This window comes from Phyllostomus discolor, chromosome 2, assembly GCF_004126475.2.
Source record: "Phyllostomus discolor isolate MPI-MPIP mPhyDis1 chromosome 2, mPhyDis1.pri.v3, whole genome shotgun sequence".
Taxonomy (NCBI): domain Eukaryota; kingdom Metazoa; phylum Chordata; class Mammalia; order Chiroptera; family Phyllostomidae; genus Phyllostomus; species Phyllostomus discolor.
The window spans coordinates 208,460,280-208,475,914 of NC_040904.2; the positions used below are offsets into that span (position 1 = coordinate 208,460,280).

Sequence of the window (15,635 nt, forward strand, 5' to 3'; positions counted from 1 at the left end):
GCTTAGCACTTTGAAATTTCCCACCCCCACAGCACAGCATTTCCTTAACTCCGAAGGTGAGATTATACTCACCGTGTTTCAAATGACTGGAGACAAAGGGTTAAGTTCTGGCACAGCCTTTGCTTTTCTAACCCTGGCACAGGCCTCTTACCAGGCGAAGGAAGGCTGCTGGCTGGCAGGAGCTGATAGGGCAGGGGGAAAGGAGGAGGGAGAAAGGCCCTCAGAGTGAGGAGGAGAATGAGGAGGGAAACCTGATCTTCAAGAGAGGCAGAAAAAGAAGATTGGAACTCAGGAGCATGTAGTTTTGGAGAGAGTGCAGATTCAGAATATTTCCAGGGCAAGAGGGCTTGTGCCATGGAACAAGGGGTGCACAAGTCCGGGCAGGAGCACAAAGTTCCGAAGCTCTGAATGTGGGGGGGCCTTAGACTACTTTTCCAGTCCGTCTGCAAAGATTATTTAGGTAAGGGTAACGAAATTGAAAGTGCCTTAAGGGGGGCCAGGTTTTGCAATTACAGAACTGATATAACGGCCAGGCCGTAGCGGACAGAAAAATCAGTCATTTCTGTTTGAGGCCAAACACCCTAGAGGCGACTTAGGGTCTGGTTTGAACCCCTGCCCTCCCATTCCTGGTCCCAAGGACGGAAGATCAGTGACTGAGAACTGGCGTCCCGCAACTCGAGTCACAGACCAAATCAGACAGAAAGGGGAATCCAAGCCTACAGGACGTCTCCTCCTAGACTTGAATCCCAGGAGAACAGTATCTCCCAGAAGGGGTACCCCCAACGCAGCACCATGATTTTTGGTTAGAAAAGCAGCCTTTCCCATGGACGGGGAGATGGAACGAAATCCAAGGATCAGGAAGTTGAGGGAGGGCGGCACTTCCTCTGACTTGGTGCTCAGACTGGTGGGGTAGCCATAAGGCCTCCTTGAAGAGCCGGGAGAGGGGCAGTCTTCAGCAGACAATGACTCCTCCCGGGTTTCGGCACCAAATATAAGGTTTTCCTAGACCCCACCAAGGAAATAAGCAGCCAATTAGCCATGAAAACAAGTAGATGAGCTTTATTTTGGAAGTTTGTGCTCCCGAGCGAGATTTCCTCTGCCCCTGCAGAGGAAGGGCCCAGGAAAGTCCACACGGGAGAAGGGAAAGAGTGGGTCTTTCATATGGCTAGACTTCATGCAGCAGGCAAGAATTGGCTCTTGGTGAACAAAGAAGCAACATATCATTGGTGGTTTCTGGTCTGACGTCAGCCACCTTTTCTGGGTCAGAGTTCAGTCGCCATATTCCTTGTAGTCCAAACGGTGGCCATATTTGTAGTCCAAACACTATAATTGTAATTAGGTATCCAATTAAGGTATCCAATTATCCTACGCCGCCCATCCTGACAACACATCCCTTAACCATTATGGATATTTGGATCCCAAGAGAGTTGGGAGAACACAGTGCTGGCCTTTCCAGCTTGGCCCCTAGGCCCTCCGTGTCTACTCAGCCCAAGGACCTTCTGGTGACAGGGCTGGCTGCACTAGTCAAAGGAGAAACGGGGTCATCATTGCACTTGAGACATCTTAGGTTCAGGAGGGGGACGTGGCACTGCCCAGTGTGATTAGGGAGGAGCTGCCTCCCTGCCCACGTCTGGCATTCTGTGCCCTGCAGAGAGGGGGTGTCCCTGGGCCTGCCCTCGCCTGGCCACCCAGAGCCCACAGGACGGGGCTCATGGGGCAGAGGGTATGAGGTCACTGCGTGTGATTGGGAAGAGCAAAGACGAGGGTGGGGGAAGAGCCGGCGGTGGAGGCGGTAAGGTGACCACTCTTCTGACGAGCTGGGCTCCCAAAACTCCTGAGGGTGAATAAAAATATACGTGTAGAAAACTCTTTGCCCTGCCCCGGTGGCCTTCATTCTCGCCTCACCACCTTGTGCTTTTGGCAAGAGAAGGCCGAAGGTCCCGCAGGCCCCGAGCTCCGGAGCCCAGGTCCCAGGACCCCAACTCTTTGGTGGCAGATTCTGGGGCGCAGGGAAGGGGAGCAGGAGAGGCTGCAGCAGAGAATCCAAAGGCCCTGAATAGGGCCTGGGCGGCCAGGGAAGGGAGCACAGGCCTGAGGTCCCCAGGCCTAGTGGGCAGGAATGAGTTTAGTCACAGCACTCTCAAGAGGGTAGGGGGCTGGGAAGGAGAGGCAGAGTCATCCCTCCATAGGTCATCCTTTGTTGGTTGGTTGGTCGGTCTGTCTTTCTTGGGCAGCAGGAGGAGAGGTTATTTGGCAGCTTTGGCCTCAGCCATCCATCTCCTCATCGGAGCTTTCACCAGCCAATGGCAGGTCCATACACCTGGAAGCAGAGCCAGAGGTCAGGGGGCTGGCCAGGGTGGCCCAAGCACAGCTCACACATTCCACAGCGACCCCCAGAGGGAAACTGGTGCCTAACATCGCATGGGACAAACCACACAGGGCCTCTGGGCCACTGCCTCCAGGCAGGACAGGGCGGCTACCAGAGCAGGCTGGTAAAGCTTTCCCTTCACCCCACGACACGAGCAAACACCTCCAGGAAGTCAGGACAGACGAAAAGGGGGGAAGGCAGAAGAATAGATGGAGTCGCCTCCCACAAAACGCCACCCTTTGTGCAACTAAGTATGAGACGGGGAACTGAGAGCTGAGGACACACTGTGCGCACACCGGCGCGTTCTTCCATCACCTGGGGAACATGAATATTAACCACTGACGAGAACGTCTGCTCGTGCTGACTCAGCTTTGACAGAGGACTGTCGTGAGAAGCAGGCAGAAATGAGGGTGGGGTGGAGGAGGACCCCTGCCTCAGACATTTCCAGCCTCCTGGACGTCAACACACCCTGGAGAAAGGAGGAGGCCCCTCTCTGTCCCGAGGCCCAGTGAGGTGACAGCATCCTCAGCCAGCGAGCGCTCTCCCGGCACCAGCTCTCCCCGCACCAGCTCTCCCCGCACCAGGGACGGGCGGGGGCTGCCTCTGCACAGCAGGGTGGGAGCAGCCCCACCAGCAGACTTCCCAGCAGGATGGGCTGAAAGACCCAGGGTTCACGGTTTATGCCACAGGCTGGGCCAAAGCCCGGGAGGCAAGAAGATTCCCGAGGGGCAGCGATCCCTAAACCCACTTTCTCCCTTCAAGCGCTGTGCTCCCTGATGCCCAGCTGAGAAAGGGAACCGCCTTCACAGGGGCTCTGCAGTGTGCACAACGAACAAGTGTTTGGAGGGAGAAAGACGTGTGGGGTGGAGGCAGGCTCACCTGAGCTTGTTCTTCAGGGAGCTGATCTCGCGGTTCATGGTGTCTGCAGTCTGGGTGGCGTCCTCCAGCTCTCGCTGCAGCTTCCTGCGGGAGGCGTTGGCCCTCTGGGCCTCTTCCTCAGCCTCCTCCAGCTGCCGCCTGAGCTGCTTCAGTTGTGTGGATGCCTTGTCAGCCTGTGGAGAGCAGTAGCCCAGTTTAGGGGCTCCTGGAGAATGGGTCCCAACCAGCCCCACCAGCCAGGGCCCCACTGCTCTGCCCACAAGCACACCTGGTCCTTGAACTGCTCTACGTTCCTGCGCTCGTTGTCCACCTGCAGCAACACCTCCTTCAGCTTCTTCTCAGCCTGAAACACCTGCTTGCACACTGCCTGGTGCTCCCTGCCAGGTACAGAGTGACTTAGAGGGGCACTGTCATTCATAGGGTCTGCCCACAAACCACAAGCTGGACCGCCCATCCTGGGGCCTCACTAGGATTTGCCCTCTGGGGAGACCTTGATGCCCAGGCGGCCCCTCTTGACTGAACACCCTCTGTCAGCTTGCTTCTCCCAGAAGAAGGGTAATCGGCCCCATTTCTCAGATGGGGAAGCTGGGGCTTCGGGAAGGGAAGTGACACCTCACAGCATATGTGCAGTAAGGAAAAAGGGACAGTGAGACTGGGCTCCTGTGTGGCCTCTGTTACCTACAAACAAGTCTCTGTCTTGCTCAGCACAGTTATCCCCCAGGGGGCTGAGAGCCCCCTTCCTCTCTCTCAGAGAGGGTCCCCAAAACCCACCGCTTGGCCATGGGCAGCTACTTCAACTCCAAAGGACCCAGAGAAATGGAGGAGGGCCTCGTCAGGAGGGGGAAACAGCCCCTGGGACTTGGGGACAGAGAGCTGCTTCCTCACTGGACTCAGGGACAGGACTGCAAATGGGCTTGGACACTGATCCAGGCCACATCGGGGACACCTACTTGATCTCCTTTTCCAGCTGCTCTTCCAGTTGTGCGATCTTGGCCTCCAGGGCAGTGATGGAGGCCTTGTACTTGGACTTGACAGTGCCCTCCATCTCCTGCAGCTTGACCTTGAGCTCCTTGTTCTGGCACTCCAGCTGCTGCCTGGCATCCTCGTTCTTCTGAGCGTGGCTGCGCTCCAGGTTCAGGTCAGTGTTGATCTGATCAATCTGTGGGAAGAAGGGCCAATGACCTTGAAGAAAGCTGGGTATCCTGCTGGGGACAGAGGGGACAGCCGGGTCCTGCAGAGCTCCTGATAATAGTGGGTCCCCAAAATCTAAGAGCAACTAGGACCTCCTCCTCTAAGCAATCCAGAAGCTGCTGACTTTTGCCAGGTGGTACTCAAAATCTGTGGCCCTGAGCCAGGTGCAGAGGGAATGCCCAGGAGGCCCCCACCCTGCTGACCTGCAGGTTGGCCTTCTTTAGCCTGTCGATCACCAGCTCCGTGTTGTCCTTCTCCTCCTCCAGCTCCTCCTCCAGCTGGGTGATGCGAGCCTTCAGGCGCTGCTTCTCCTCCAATGCCAGGGCCCTGGAGGAGAACAGAGGCTTGAGCAGGGGCCCATCCCAGAGGTCCTTTCCCCCACAACACCTGCATCTGCTCACCCTTTGCCACTGCTGTGGGCAATCTCATCGGCCAGCTCGTCCCGCTCCTGCTGGGCCTGACGCTTGGCACGCTCAGCAGATGCCAGTTCCTGCCATGAGAACCCAGAGTGTGACCTGCTGGGCAGCCCACACCCTGAAGGGCCACCTCTTCCACACCGGGTCCTCTACACTGCCATCCTCCCCAACCCCAGGCCCTCTCCTCTATGCCTTCCTGGGCCTGCCTCCTCCATGAATGAAGTCCTTTCAAAGGAGCCCCCCTGGCTCACAGGGTGACTCCACGCTCTGAGGTCAAAGCTGGGGCCCAACATGTTTACAAAGCCTACTCAACTGAGTCCTAGGAACCAGGCCTGGTGCCACAGATGTAGAGATAAGTAAGAAACTGTCCTGGCCCAATGAGGCATGCTGGACCCTCTCCACCTGGGGCAGACCAGGCACTGGGAGTGACCAGAAAGAGACGTGTGCGAGGACCTGGGACTGAGGACCCTGACACCCAAGGAAAGGAAAGGGGCCTCACCCCCATGGCAAGCCCCCATGGGCAAAGACCCAAATGGCACCAAAGGAAAGCACAGCTAATATGGCAAGGGCAGAAAGGGGCATGCGTGGATGTGGGGACTTTGTGGGGACAGCAAGAAGCAGAATGCTTCCATATGTGCCTCATGTGTGACAGGCAAGGGGGCACTCCGAGCACAGGAGTCTGGCAGGGACCCCTCCAATCCAGGTCCCATTTCACAGCAGGAGGTGGTGATCACACAGTCTCCTTCCCCTCCAGGGAGTCCTGCTACTTAATGGAGCCCTGCAGTGACTTCTGTCACACAGAGCCACCCCCACTCCTCCCTGGAGCTCCACTACTGTTTCCATACCCACCCAACACTGGCCCAGGGGAGGCCCTGAGCTGCCCCTCCCACCACAGGTCAGCAACCCCAGGTCTCCCACACTTTGGCCCTGGACCACCTCCTGCAGCTGAATCATCTCAGCCTCCATGCTCTTCAGCTTTTTCTCGTTCTTCTTGGCCTGTGCCAGGATCTCTTCATTGGACGCACACCTGTCGTCCAGCTCACGCATGTAGTCTTTCATCTGGGCCTGGGGGCAAGGAGAAGAAGCTTGACACCCTCACCCCGATGGCCACCATCCAAACCCTGCCCCACCATCTGCCCTCCCACCCTCTCCAGGCACAACACGAAGCAGGACCTTCTGGCTGCTTTTCACCCTGACACAACCATTAAAAAAGGCTGACTAGTAGCTAAAGCAAAACATCCCTTTACCCCTACCATTTGTGCACTTCGTGGCCATTAGCATCCACCAGCTAACTCTGGGTGTGAGGGTCTCAGCACACGTATTGGCCCCAGTTGCATGGCTCCCACTCCCTGCAAATCCTGGGCACGGGGACCCCGCGCTGCTGCACCTTCCCCAGCCCGAGCCTGCTCCCCTGTCAGGTCCTCCCGACTACAGGGAGGGCACAACTCCTTCCTTTTTCAGTCTCATGCTGCTGCTTTCATTCCAAAGATTTTGTGAAACAGCTTTTCTTCTTCTTGGGCAGAAAATCCAAATTCACCCTTCCCATGTCAAATGATACAACTCTTGGTAGCATCACCCAGGAGCCAGGAAGAGAATGCCAGCAGCCGTCGGACATCTGTGCTCTGTGCCCTCACCAGCCACAGACATTTAAATGTGTTCTAGTGCTGCCAGGGGGCTGGGTGTGACAGGGCATCTCAGAATTCTTTTAAATTTGTTGTTTCCTAACTGGGGGTCAGGTGAGAATGTCCCGGAGTGTCCCTGCTCCAGCTGCTCCTCTGAACTTTCAGCCCCAACCTTCCATCATCGCCCATTAGGCTGCAGGGCGTCACCCAGGCCACAGGAGGTTTCTTCTGAACAGGTGCCACTAGGTGACCACCTCCCCTGACCCCATTGGAGCACCAGGTGAACACACTCCGCTCTCTCACCCACTCAAGGTGCAGGCCGTCCTGTAGGTTTGCTCTCAGGATGTTTTGCCTTCACCCTCTGGGCCTGAGTCTCCATCTGTGAGATGGGCTAAAGGCACCAAGGTCTTCCCTGGCTGGGGGAGAGCGGCACTTCCCAGCATTCACTAGACATCCACTAGTGTCCCAGCCCCACACTGAGCCAAGGGCCACCGAGTCTGGCCAGCTCTGGTTGGTCCAGCCTCACCTCACCTGCACCTTCCGTAGCTGTTTGATGGCTTCGTCACGGTCGTTGTTGGCAGTGTCAATCTGGGCCTTCAGGTCCTTCAGGTCCATCTCCAGCTTCTTCCGAGCAGCCATGGCCATAGAGCGCTGCTTCCTCTCATCCTCCAGCTCTGCCTCCATCTCCCGCACCTGGGGAGACACCAGCAGCTCCAGAGGCCAGACCCACACACACCCCCATCTGCAGCTCAGAGCCCAGGTGGGTTCTGCCCAGTTCTGGGATCCATGCAGCCTCCAGTGGCCAATTGGAGGACTGAGCAGAAAACCCTGATACAGCCACTGACTCCTCCACCCTTCTTGAGGACAGACAACTGGAAGAAATGGTCCAGGAGCCCTGGACAATCAGGTGGTAGGACAGAAAAGAAGCCTGCCCGGAATATGGGGAGCAGGCTGGGGGCATGTCCCTGTCCAGGAGGAGCGGGAGGGACATACACACCTGTCTCACCAGCTGCTTCTTCTTCTCCTCACTCTGCTCATCCCGGCCCTGCAGGTCTCTCTCAAACTGGGCTTTCATGGCCTGCAGGTTCACTTCCAGCTGAAGCTTGGCATCCTCGGTGGCCTGAAGGTGGTCCTCCAGCTCCTCGAGCTGGGTCTTCATCTCTTTGACTTGTTGCTCCAGGGCCCGCTTCGACTTCTCCAGCTCATGGACCTGCCACCCGAAGGAACCAGAGTCATGAGCAGAGGGACAAGAGGCCCCCGAGATCCCTGCTTCAGTGTCTGCTCACCTGGGCGACCTCTGCACTACCCCCTTGGCCCATCCTGGGACTCACACTGTTGCCCAGGTCCTCCTTGGAGCTCCTGAGGTCCTCCATCTCCGTGCAGAACTGCTTGTTGAGCTGCTCCAGCTCTGCCTTCTGCTCCATGGCCTCCTCCAGGGCCCGGGCCAGTGACAGCGCCTTGGTCTCCCTCTCACGGGCTTCTGCCTTAGCCCGGTCCCGCTCCTCGGCATACTGGGCTGAGATGGTCTTCTCCTTGGCCAGGAGCTGGGACACATATGGGAATCATGACGTTCAGGCTACAACCTCCTAGTAAAAGCTAAGATCCTGTAGACCATCCAGACCCAATTCCTTGAGGAATGAAGAGCATGGTGCTGGCTCTCAGGGGTGGGGACCAGGAAGAGCAAGAACCAGGTGGCTCTGACACCTAGCTTTGAAGTCTGTCCTTGTTATCACTTAATGAGAGTACTTTATGTCACACAGCACCCCTCCCAGGAGAACCCACAGGAAACATCGCTCGTACCCAATGTGGAAAGGCTTTGGAAGTTCTGAATGAATGGACGGCAATTACCTTGAAGCCTGTGACTCAGGCTGCTTAGAAGCCTGAAGCCCAAGTGTGGCCGCCTCCAAGTACGTGAGTTTAAATCCCTTGGTCCATGTTGTGCATGGGATGCCCTCTGTTTGATCTTGTATTCCAACCTTCCCATGCCCTTTGCACAAACTATTTCTTAAAAGGACCAGGAACTAAATGCTTTAGACTTTAGGGGTCGTGTCTGTGTAGTAACGACGTGACTCTGCCCTGATCACACAACAATGGCCAGAGACGACAGGAGAGGAGGCAGCAGGGCTGAGCCCCAGGCACCTCCATCCACTACGACAAACACCAGGTGGTGGGAGCCTGGGCCCTGAGCCCTGACTTATTCCATTTTGCTGTCCCAGCCCTGGGTTGGTGTGAGTGTAAGGCACCTCAGATCCTCTAGAGTGAGGAGGAGGTATTGACACATGAACCAAAATTCAAAGTACTTAAAATTGCATCATTATAAAAAGTGTGAATAATATAAGAAATAGAAGGCAGAACACTCGGTCCTGAACCTGTGGTGTGAAGACGGCCTGTTTAGAGCACGTTCCTGCCAGACCCCTCAACCAGCAGGAAACCCAGCCAGATCTCCCAGTGCCTGCAGGAGGTGATGGGATCCCAGGGCCTACTCCTGCTCAGTGGCCTTGGCCTCAGGCCATGGAACTAGAGGAAGAGAAGAAATGAGGAGGATCTTGCAGATAGCACACACCTGGTCAAACCTCTTCTGCTTCTTCTCCAGCTTGGAGATGCTCTGGCGCTGTTTTTCCAGGTCCATGACCTTGTCGTCCAGCTCCCGCTGTAGCCGCGTCTTGGTCTTCTCCAGGTTGTCGTAGGAGGCCACCTTCTCCTCATAGCGCTGGTTCAGCCCCTCCAGGTCCTTCTGGAGCTTCCTCTTGGCTTCCTCCACAGTCTCGAGACACCCCACACCATCCTCCATCTTCTTCTTCATGTCAGTCACCTGGCCAGGAACAAGGAATGAGGACACACCCAGGATGGCACCTTCTCAGGGAACAGCCTTTGTCTGAGGCAGCTGGGAGTTGGGCTACTCCTCATGAACACAGACCAGGGAGCCAGCCCAGGTGTAGGGCTTTCCCCCTCCAGCAGGGCAGACACACAAACATTGTGCTGAGGGAGCTTTCTCACTCCATGGAGCTGAGGGCAGGTCAGTTCTGGAGGGCCTCTCTGCTGAGACCTGCTCCAGGCTGCTGGTTTAGAAGGACCGATGCCCACGCAGGAGCATCCTCCACTCACTGTGCTCCAACAGCAAGGCCAGTGCGCACTGGGAAGTGTGACAACAGGGGGTGTGAGGACCATGGGCACCAGCCCTACAGCTGCACCCCTTTCCACATGCACAGAAAACTGCCACCCACAGCTTGTGCTAGCTAATCCTACCCAGACCTTGGAGTAGACCGTGGGCCCGTCCTGTGAATAGGGCACATCTGGCCTGGTGCACTTAAGTCCCAGGACAGGATGTAGAATAGGGAGCTCTTGGTCCACTTTAGGCCGAGGATCCTGTGACAGCATAGAGCAGACTGGGAGTCCTCCTACTCATCCCAATTTGACACACAAAATACACGAGACGATCAGGAAGGTGAATGCGGACAAAGGCGGCTGTCAGAGGTTCTACTGAGCTCGTCAGTGACCCTCGTCCCTCTCCGTGAGCACCATGGACAGCAGCCCCCTGAAGTGCAGGGAGCTCAGTGACACCCCCGAAGCCCTGCCATGTCTTGATGTGGTGACTGCTGCTTCCTAGTGACCAGGACAACAAGCACTGGGACTGCTCATGGTCTACATTCATTGGGAAGCAAATGCTAGATGGTCTTCTCCTCATCCAGGAGCTGGGACAGATATGGGCGCCATGAGGCCAAGACAATGAAGTCTTACAAGGGGCTCTGAAACTGCAGACCATCCAGACCCAACTCCTTGAGGAATGAAGAGCATGGTGCTGGCCCTGAGGGGTGGGGACCAGGAAGAGCAAGCACCAGGCGGCTCTGACACCTAGCTTTAAAGTCTGTCCTGGTTATCACGTAATGAAGGTGCTTTATGTCACAGAGCACCCCTCCCATGAGAACTCAGAGGAAACATTGCATGGACCCAATGTGGAAAAGCTTTGGAAATTCTCCTGAATGAATGGATGGCGCTTACTTGAAGTGTATGATACTCGCTACTTAGAAGCCTATGACTCTGGCAGCTTAGGAGCCTGAAGCCTGAGTGAGGCCATTTCTAAGGATGCAAGATTAAATGTCCCTGGTCCACTCTCTGAGCTAGCCACCCCTCGTTCGGCCTTGTATGCCAACCTTCTTCCTCCCAATGCACGGAGCTCTCCCTTAAAGGTCCAGGGAGGAAATGCTGTAGCCCTTGCAGGCTGGGTCTCCACAGCAAGCAGCAAGCACGTGACTCTGCCCTGACAGCACAACAACAGCCAGAGGCAACAGGAGAGGAGGCACCGGGGCCCACCCCAAGACACCTCCATCTAAAATGATGGGTACTGGGTGGCCAAGGCAGGAACCCGAACCCCAACTTGTTCTATTTTGCTATCCCAGCCCCGTGCCAGCACATCTGAGCTTCCTCAGTTCCTTCAGAGCAGAGGTGTCAAACTCGTTCTCTCTAGGGGCCTCATCTGACTTGCCATTGCCTTAAAAGGGCTCAAATAATTTCAGGACTATGTAACTGTGACTACTCCTTAACTTCTAAGGAACTGAAATGATATTCAGCCCTTTGAAGGCAACTGCAAGGCTGATGTGGCCCCAGGGAAGATGAGTTGGACTCCCCTGCTTTAGAGTGAGGATGAGGTATTGACACATGAACCAAAATTCAAAGTATTTAAAATCAGATCATTTTAAATGTGTGAAAAATATAAAAAGCAGAGAGCAGAAAACTCATTCCTAAACCTCTGGTGTACAGATACCCAGTTCCGGGCTCTACCTGAGCAGGCCCTACAGCAAGTGGGGAGCCCAGCCAGACCTCTGAGGACCTGCTGGTGGTGATAGGTTCCCAGGGCCCGAGTCCTGTCCATGGCCTTGGCCTGAGGCCATGGCCTTTGAGGAAGAGAGGAAATGAGGAGCAGTGTGCCCACGACTGCACACCTGGTCAAACTTTACTTGCTTCTTCTCCAGGTCAGACAGTCTCTGCCGCTCCTGCTGCAGCCGTGTCCTGTCCTTCTCCAGCTTGTCGTAGGCGGCCACCTTCTCCTTGTAGCGCTGTCTCAGCCCCTCCATGTCCTTCTCCAGTGTGCTCTTGTCTTCCTTGGCAATCTCGAGGCACCTTACACCATGCTCCATCTTCTTCTTCAAGTCACTCACCTGGCCAGGAGCAAGCAATGAGGACACACCCACACTGGCACCTGCTCAAGGACCACACCTGTGCCTGCGGCAGCTGGGAGCTGGGCTGCCCCTCAGGAACAGGCACCAGAGCCAAACCAGGTGTGGAGGACCCCCTTCCACCAGGCAAGAGAGACAAACTTTGTGGGAAGGGCAGGGAAGCTCTGGAGGGTCTCTCCTCGGTGCCCTGCTCCCAGCTGCTCTCTGACAAACACCAAGGCCAGAGAGGAACATCCTCCAGTTCACTCACAAAGTGATCCAGGCCAATGTCTCTGGGGAATATGTATTCTGGGAGCACGAGAACCCCAGGCACCTGCCCTGCAGCATCTCCTCTTTGCACATGGACAGAAAACTGCCACCCACCACATGTCCTAGCTGCTCCTACGCAGACCATGGAGCAGACTGTGGTCCCATCCTGTCTATAGGGCACATCTGGCCTGGGCACTACCTCCTGGCATAGGATCTAGAATGGGGGCTCTTGGTCCACTCTAGACCCTGGACTCTTTGGCAGCACAGAGCAGACTGGTACTCCTCCTCCTCATCCCAATTTGACAGAAAATATGCAGGATGATGAGGAAAGTCAATGCGGACAAAGGCTGCTGTCAGAGGTTCCACTGAACTGATGGGTGACCCACGTGCCTCTCTGTGAGCACCATGGAGAGCAGTCCCCTGAAGTTCAGGGAGCACAGTGACACCCACAAGCCCTGCCCTGTCTGGGATATGGTGACCGCTGTTTCCTTGTGACCAGGAAGACAGGCACTGGGACTGCTGTGACTTGTGGTCTACATTCATTAGAGAGGAAATGCTAGGTGTCAGCTGGAGACTGTTGAAGGCAAGGATGTTCAGTCTCGTTTCCGAAATTCACGGATCCCAAAATTCTACCGGGGGACCCAGGGCTAGGAGCCCTGAGCTGGAGAGGATGGGAACTCCCTGGAGACGAAGGGTGCCCGGCTCAGGTGGCCCAGGATGGACCCATCCTGCAGAATCCAACGAGTGTCTCTGAGCCACCTGGCATCCCAGGGATCTCGAGGGGGATCTACCACCAAACCTGTGCAAGTAGAGTAGCAACCTGCTTCTCCAGGTTGTGCTTGGCCTCCTCCTCCTGCTCCAGCTGCTTCTTCAGGGACCTCCTCTCCTCTTCCACCTGCTGCAGTTGGGTGATCAGGCCCTGCTTCTGCCAGTCCACTTGCCACAGCAGCTCCTACTTTAAGGACAAAGGGCATGCAGGGCTCAGGAGGTCAGTGCCAGACCCTCACTGTCCCCACAACCTCGGCGGGAGGGAGCGGCTGATACCTCCAGTCAGGACTGAGATGGTAAAGACCCACTGGGGAGCCGGGGGGACCCAGAGACCCCATGGATGCAGGGGAGGACTCAGAACCAGAGGAGCCCTGGGACGGGAACCCAGAGGATCAGGAGGGCTGCCATGTGGGTACCGAGTCCTTCCAGGGAAGGTCCAGCTATAGAGTGCTGCTGCCCCCCATGCACCTGTGTGTCCTGCAGCTGGGACTCCACAGTGGAGACGTCCTTAGTGAGCTGGCTGCACTTCCTGTCAGACTGCCTCAGAAGGCCCGTCACTCTTTCCAGCTCCACCTGCTCGGGGCAGAACACACAAAGGCCCAGAGTCTGGAGCATGACCCCTCTGACCCCACCTGGGTGCCTCTAGGCTAAGGTGGACCTGAGTCACAGGCTGAACCCAGCATCCTTGCTGAGTGGCCACTGTGAAGCATGACACAGGGCAGGAGTCCTAGAGAACTGGAGGTGCTCCACGCCCTAGGAGCCCCTGAAGGCACCACCGCCCAGCCCCGGGTCCCAGCAGAGGCCTCACCTGCAGCTGTGTGCGCACTTGCTCTTCCTCCTTGAACTTCACCTGCAGCTCCTGCAGCTGGGCCTCTGCTTTCTGCCGCCTGTGCTCTGAGTCCTGTTTTCCCTGCAGGAGGACCTTCACCTCCTTGGCCAGCTCCCCTCGCTCATGCTCCAGGGTCTGCTTGTCCTTCTCAAGGTTGCCTTTCACCTGGCGGGGGAGGAAGCAGAGCTGTGAAGAGGGGCATCTGGGCTCTGCCATGAATCTGCTCTTGCCAGTGTCCCAGGAAGGACCACGGCGTTCACAACCAGACACAGGGGCCTGAGTGGTAACAGGGATGTTGGGCCAGTTTGGGAGGTGGCCAAGGAGGTGGCCACACCATCCTGCTAGCAAGTGTCCTGTCTCAGAAGTCCCACACCTGACCTGTCCTCACCCAACTGGAAGATGACAACCAGCCCTCGTCCTCCTCTCTGGGGGCCTCAGAGTGGACGAGAACATGCTTGGGTATTGGCTGAAGTGACAGGGACGTCAGGAGCCGTCACCGCACACTGCGGAAGACCACCCGGAACGTGGGCACTGCTTCCATGCATGCCCACTTGTCCAGGCCCCAATGCACAGCAGGTGGTGGTGGTGACACACAGTCTCCTTCACCTCAGGGAGCCCTGCTACTCAGTGAAACCCTCAGGGGACTTCTGTCACAGAGAGCCACCCCCACTCCTCCCTGGAGTTGCCCTGGCTTGTTTCCAGCCATACCCAAGGCTGACCCGGGGAGGCCCTGAGCTGCCCCTGCTGGCCAGTGGGCAGCAACACTGAGTGCCCCTTGGGCCCGGACTACCTCCTGCAGATGAATCATCTTGGCCTCCATGCTCTTCCGCTTCTTCCGGTTCTCCTTGGCCTTCGCCAGCATCTCGTCAAGGGAGGATTGCACCCCCGGCAGTTTCCTCATGCAGTCCTTCATCTGGGCCTGGGGACAGGGAGGAGACCTTGGCACCAGCAGTCCGATGGCCACTCACCTGCTGCAGCCCCACACTCTACCCTCTAACTACATGGTATAGTTGGGCATAGACCCTCTGCTCTCTAACGCACTCAAAGGCACACGTCGTCCTGCAGGTTTGCTCTCCGACTCTTATTCCCCCTCAGCCTCTGGGCCTGAGTCTCCCTCTGTAAGACGGCTACAGGCACCCAGACCTTTCCAACCGGGAAAGAGCAGCACTTCCCAGTATCCTCTGGACACCCCACTAGTGTCACGGACCCAAGCTGAGAGAGTGCCACTGTGTGTGACCAGCTCTGGTTTGTTCCAGTCCAACCTCACCTGCAGCTTCTGAACCTCTTCAGTGTCTTCGTCATTGTTCTTGTTGGGTGAGTCAATCTGGGCCTGCAGGTCCTTCAGGTCCATCTCCAGCTTCTTCCTAGCAGCCACAGCCATTGAGCGCTGGGTCCTCTCCTTCTCCAGCTCTGCCCTTAGGTCCTGCACCTGGGAGGAGACGCCAACAGCTCAGGAGGCCAGAGCCCCTCACAGACCCTCCTCCAGCTCTCAGCCCAGGTGGCTTTGGCCCTGCTGGAGCCACTGAGTCTGCGCCCTTCCAGAGGACAGAGGACTGCAAGAATGGTCAGGGCGTCCTGGACAATCCAAGCACAGAAGGACAGAAAGGAAGCCTGCTGAAACGTGCACAGTACCTCTCCAGGGGGACCTGGAGGGACATATATACCTGTCTACCAGGTGCTGATTCTCCTTGTCGCCTTGATCATCCTGACCGGGTCAGACCTGTTTCAATTGACCTTCAAGGCCAGAAGCTTCACCTCTTGCCACAGGTTGGCTACCTCAATGGCATAAAGCTCATCCTCCAGCTCCTGGAGCTGGGCCCTCACCCCTTCCATCTGCTGCTCCAGGGCCTGCATAGAATCCTTCACCTCATGCAGCTGCCACCCAAGGAAATCCAAGTCACACCCAGAGTGACAAGAGGCCCCCCATCCTCTGTCTCAGTGTGTGTTCAACCATTAGTCCCTTGAACTGTCCCCCTCTGCCCCTCCTGGGACTCACACTCTTGCCCATGCCAACCTGGTGGCCCATTGCCACTGGGGGCAGCGAGGAGCCGGGTCTCTGCTGCTGCCCTCTGGGATGGATGCAGGGGGCAAGTGGACTGAGCCCAACGTGTCTCTCTGTGTGCTGGGCTCTGCCACTGC

At 56.7% G+C, this 15,635-nt stretch overlaps 2 protein-coding genes across 2 annotated transcripts; both read right to left on the reverse strand.

Annotated features, from left to right (window-relative positions):
• Nucleotides 1-3,242: 3,242 nt before the first annotated feature.
• Nucleotides 3,243-4,029, reverse strand: LOC118498582 (myosin-9-like). Its single transcript, XM_036017065.1, has 3 exons — nucleotides 4,019-4,029; nucleotides 3,516-3,624; nucleotides 3,243-3,420 (listed from the first exon to the last, which is right to left on the reverse strand). Exons 1-3 carry the CDS (start codon nucleotides 4,027-4,029, stop codon nucleotides 3,244-3,246), a joined length of 297 nt encoding a protein of 98 aa, XP_035872958.1. The 3' UTR covers nucleotide 3,243.
• A 164-nt stretch (nucleotides 4,030-4,193) lies between these two features.
• Nucleotides 4,194-15,350, reverse strand: LOC114513928 (myosin-9-like). The gene is made up of 14 exons (XM_036017071.1): nucleotides 15,231-15,350; nucleotides 14,764-14,925; nucleotides 14,287-14,415; nucleotides 13,476-13,661; nucleotides 13,136-13,240; nucleotides 12,720-12,851; nucleotides 11,417-11,632; nucleotides 7,810-8,020; nucleotides 7,474-7,757; nucleotides 7,008-7,169; nucleotides 5,791-5,919; nucleotides 4,840-4,928; nucleotides 4,642-4,765; nucleotides 4,194-4,406 (listed from the first exon to the last, which is right to left on the reverse strand). The coding sequence occupies exons 1-14, from the start codon at nucleotides 15,348-15,350 to the stop codon at nucleotides 4,194-4,196; spliced, it is 2,262 nt and encodes a 753-aa protein (XP_035872964.1).
• Nucleotides 15,351-15,635: the final 285 nt, after the last annotated feature.

Excerpts from the sequence above, each read along its gene's own strand:
- LOC118498582 (XM_036017065.1), bottom strand. Across the intron at positions 3,421-3,515 it reads TAGAGCAGTTCAAGGACCAG|GCTGACAAGGCATCCACACA; the intron begins GTGTGCTTGTGG and ends TGCTCTCCACAG.
- LOC114513928 (XM_036017071.1), bottom strand. The coding sequence starts at position 15,350 with ATGCAGGCCCTGGAGCAGCAGATGGAAGGGGTGAGGGCCCAGCTCCAG. Across the intron at positions 14,416-14,763 it reads AAGAGGTTCAGAAGCTGCAG|GCCCAGATGAAGGACTGCAT; the intron begins GTGAGGTTGGAC and ends CCCTGTCCCCAG. Across the intron at positions 4,407-4,641 it reads TAAAGAAGGCCAACCTGCAG|ATTGATCAGATCAACACTGA; the intron begins GTCAGCAGGGTG and ends TTCTTCCCACAG.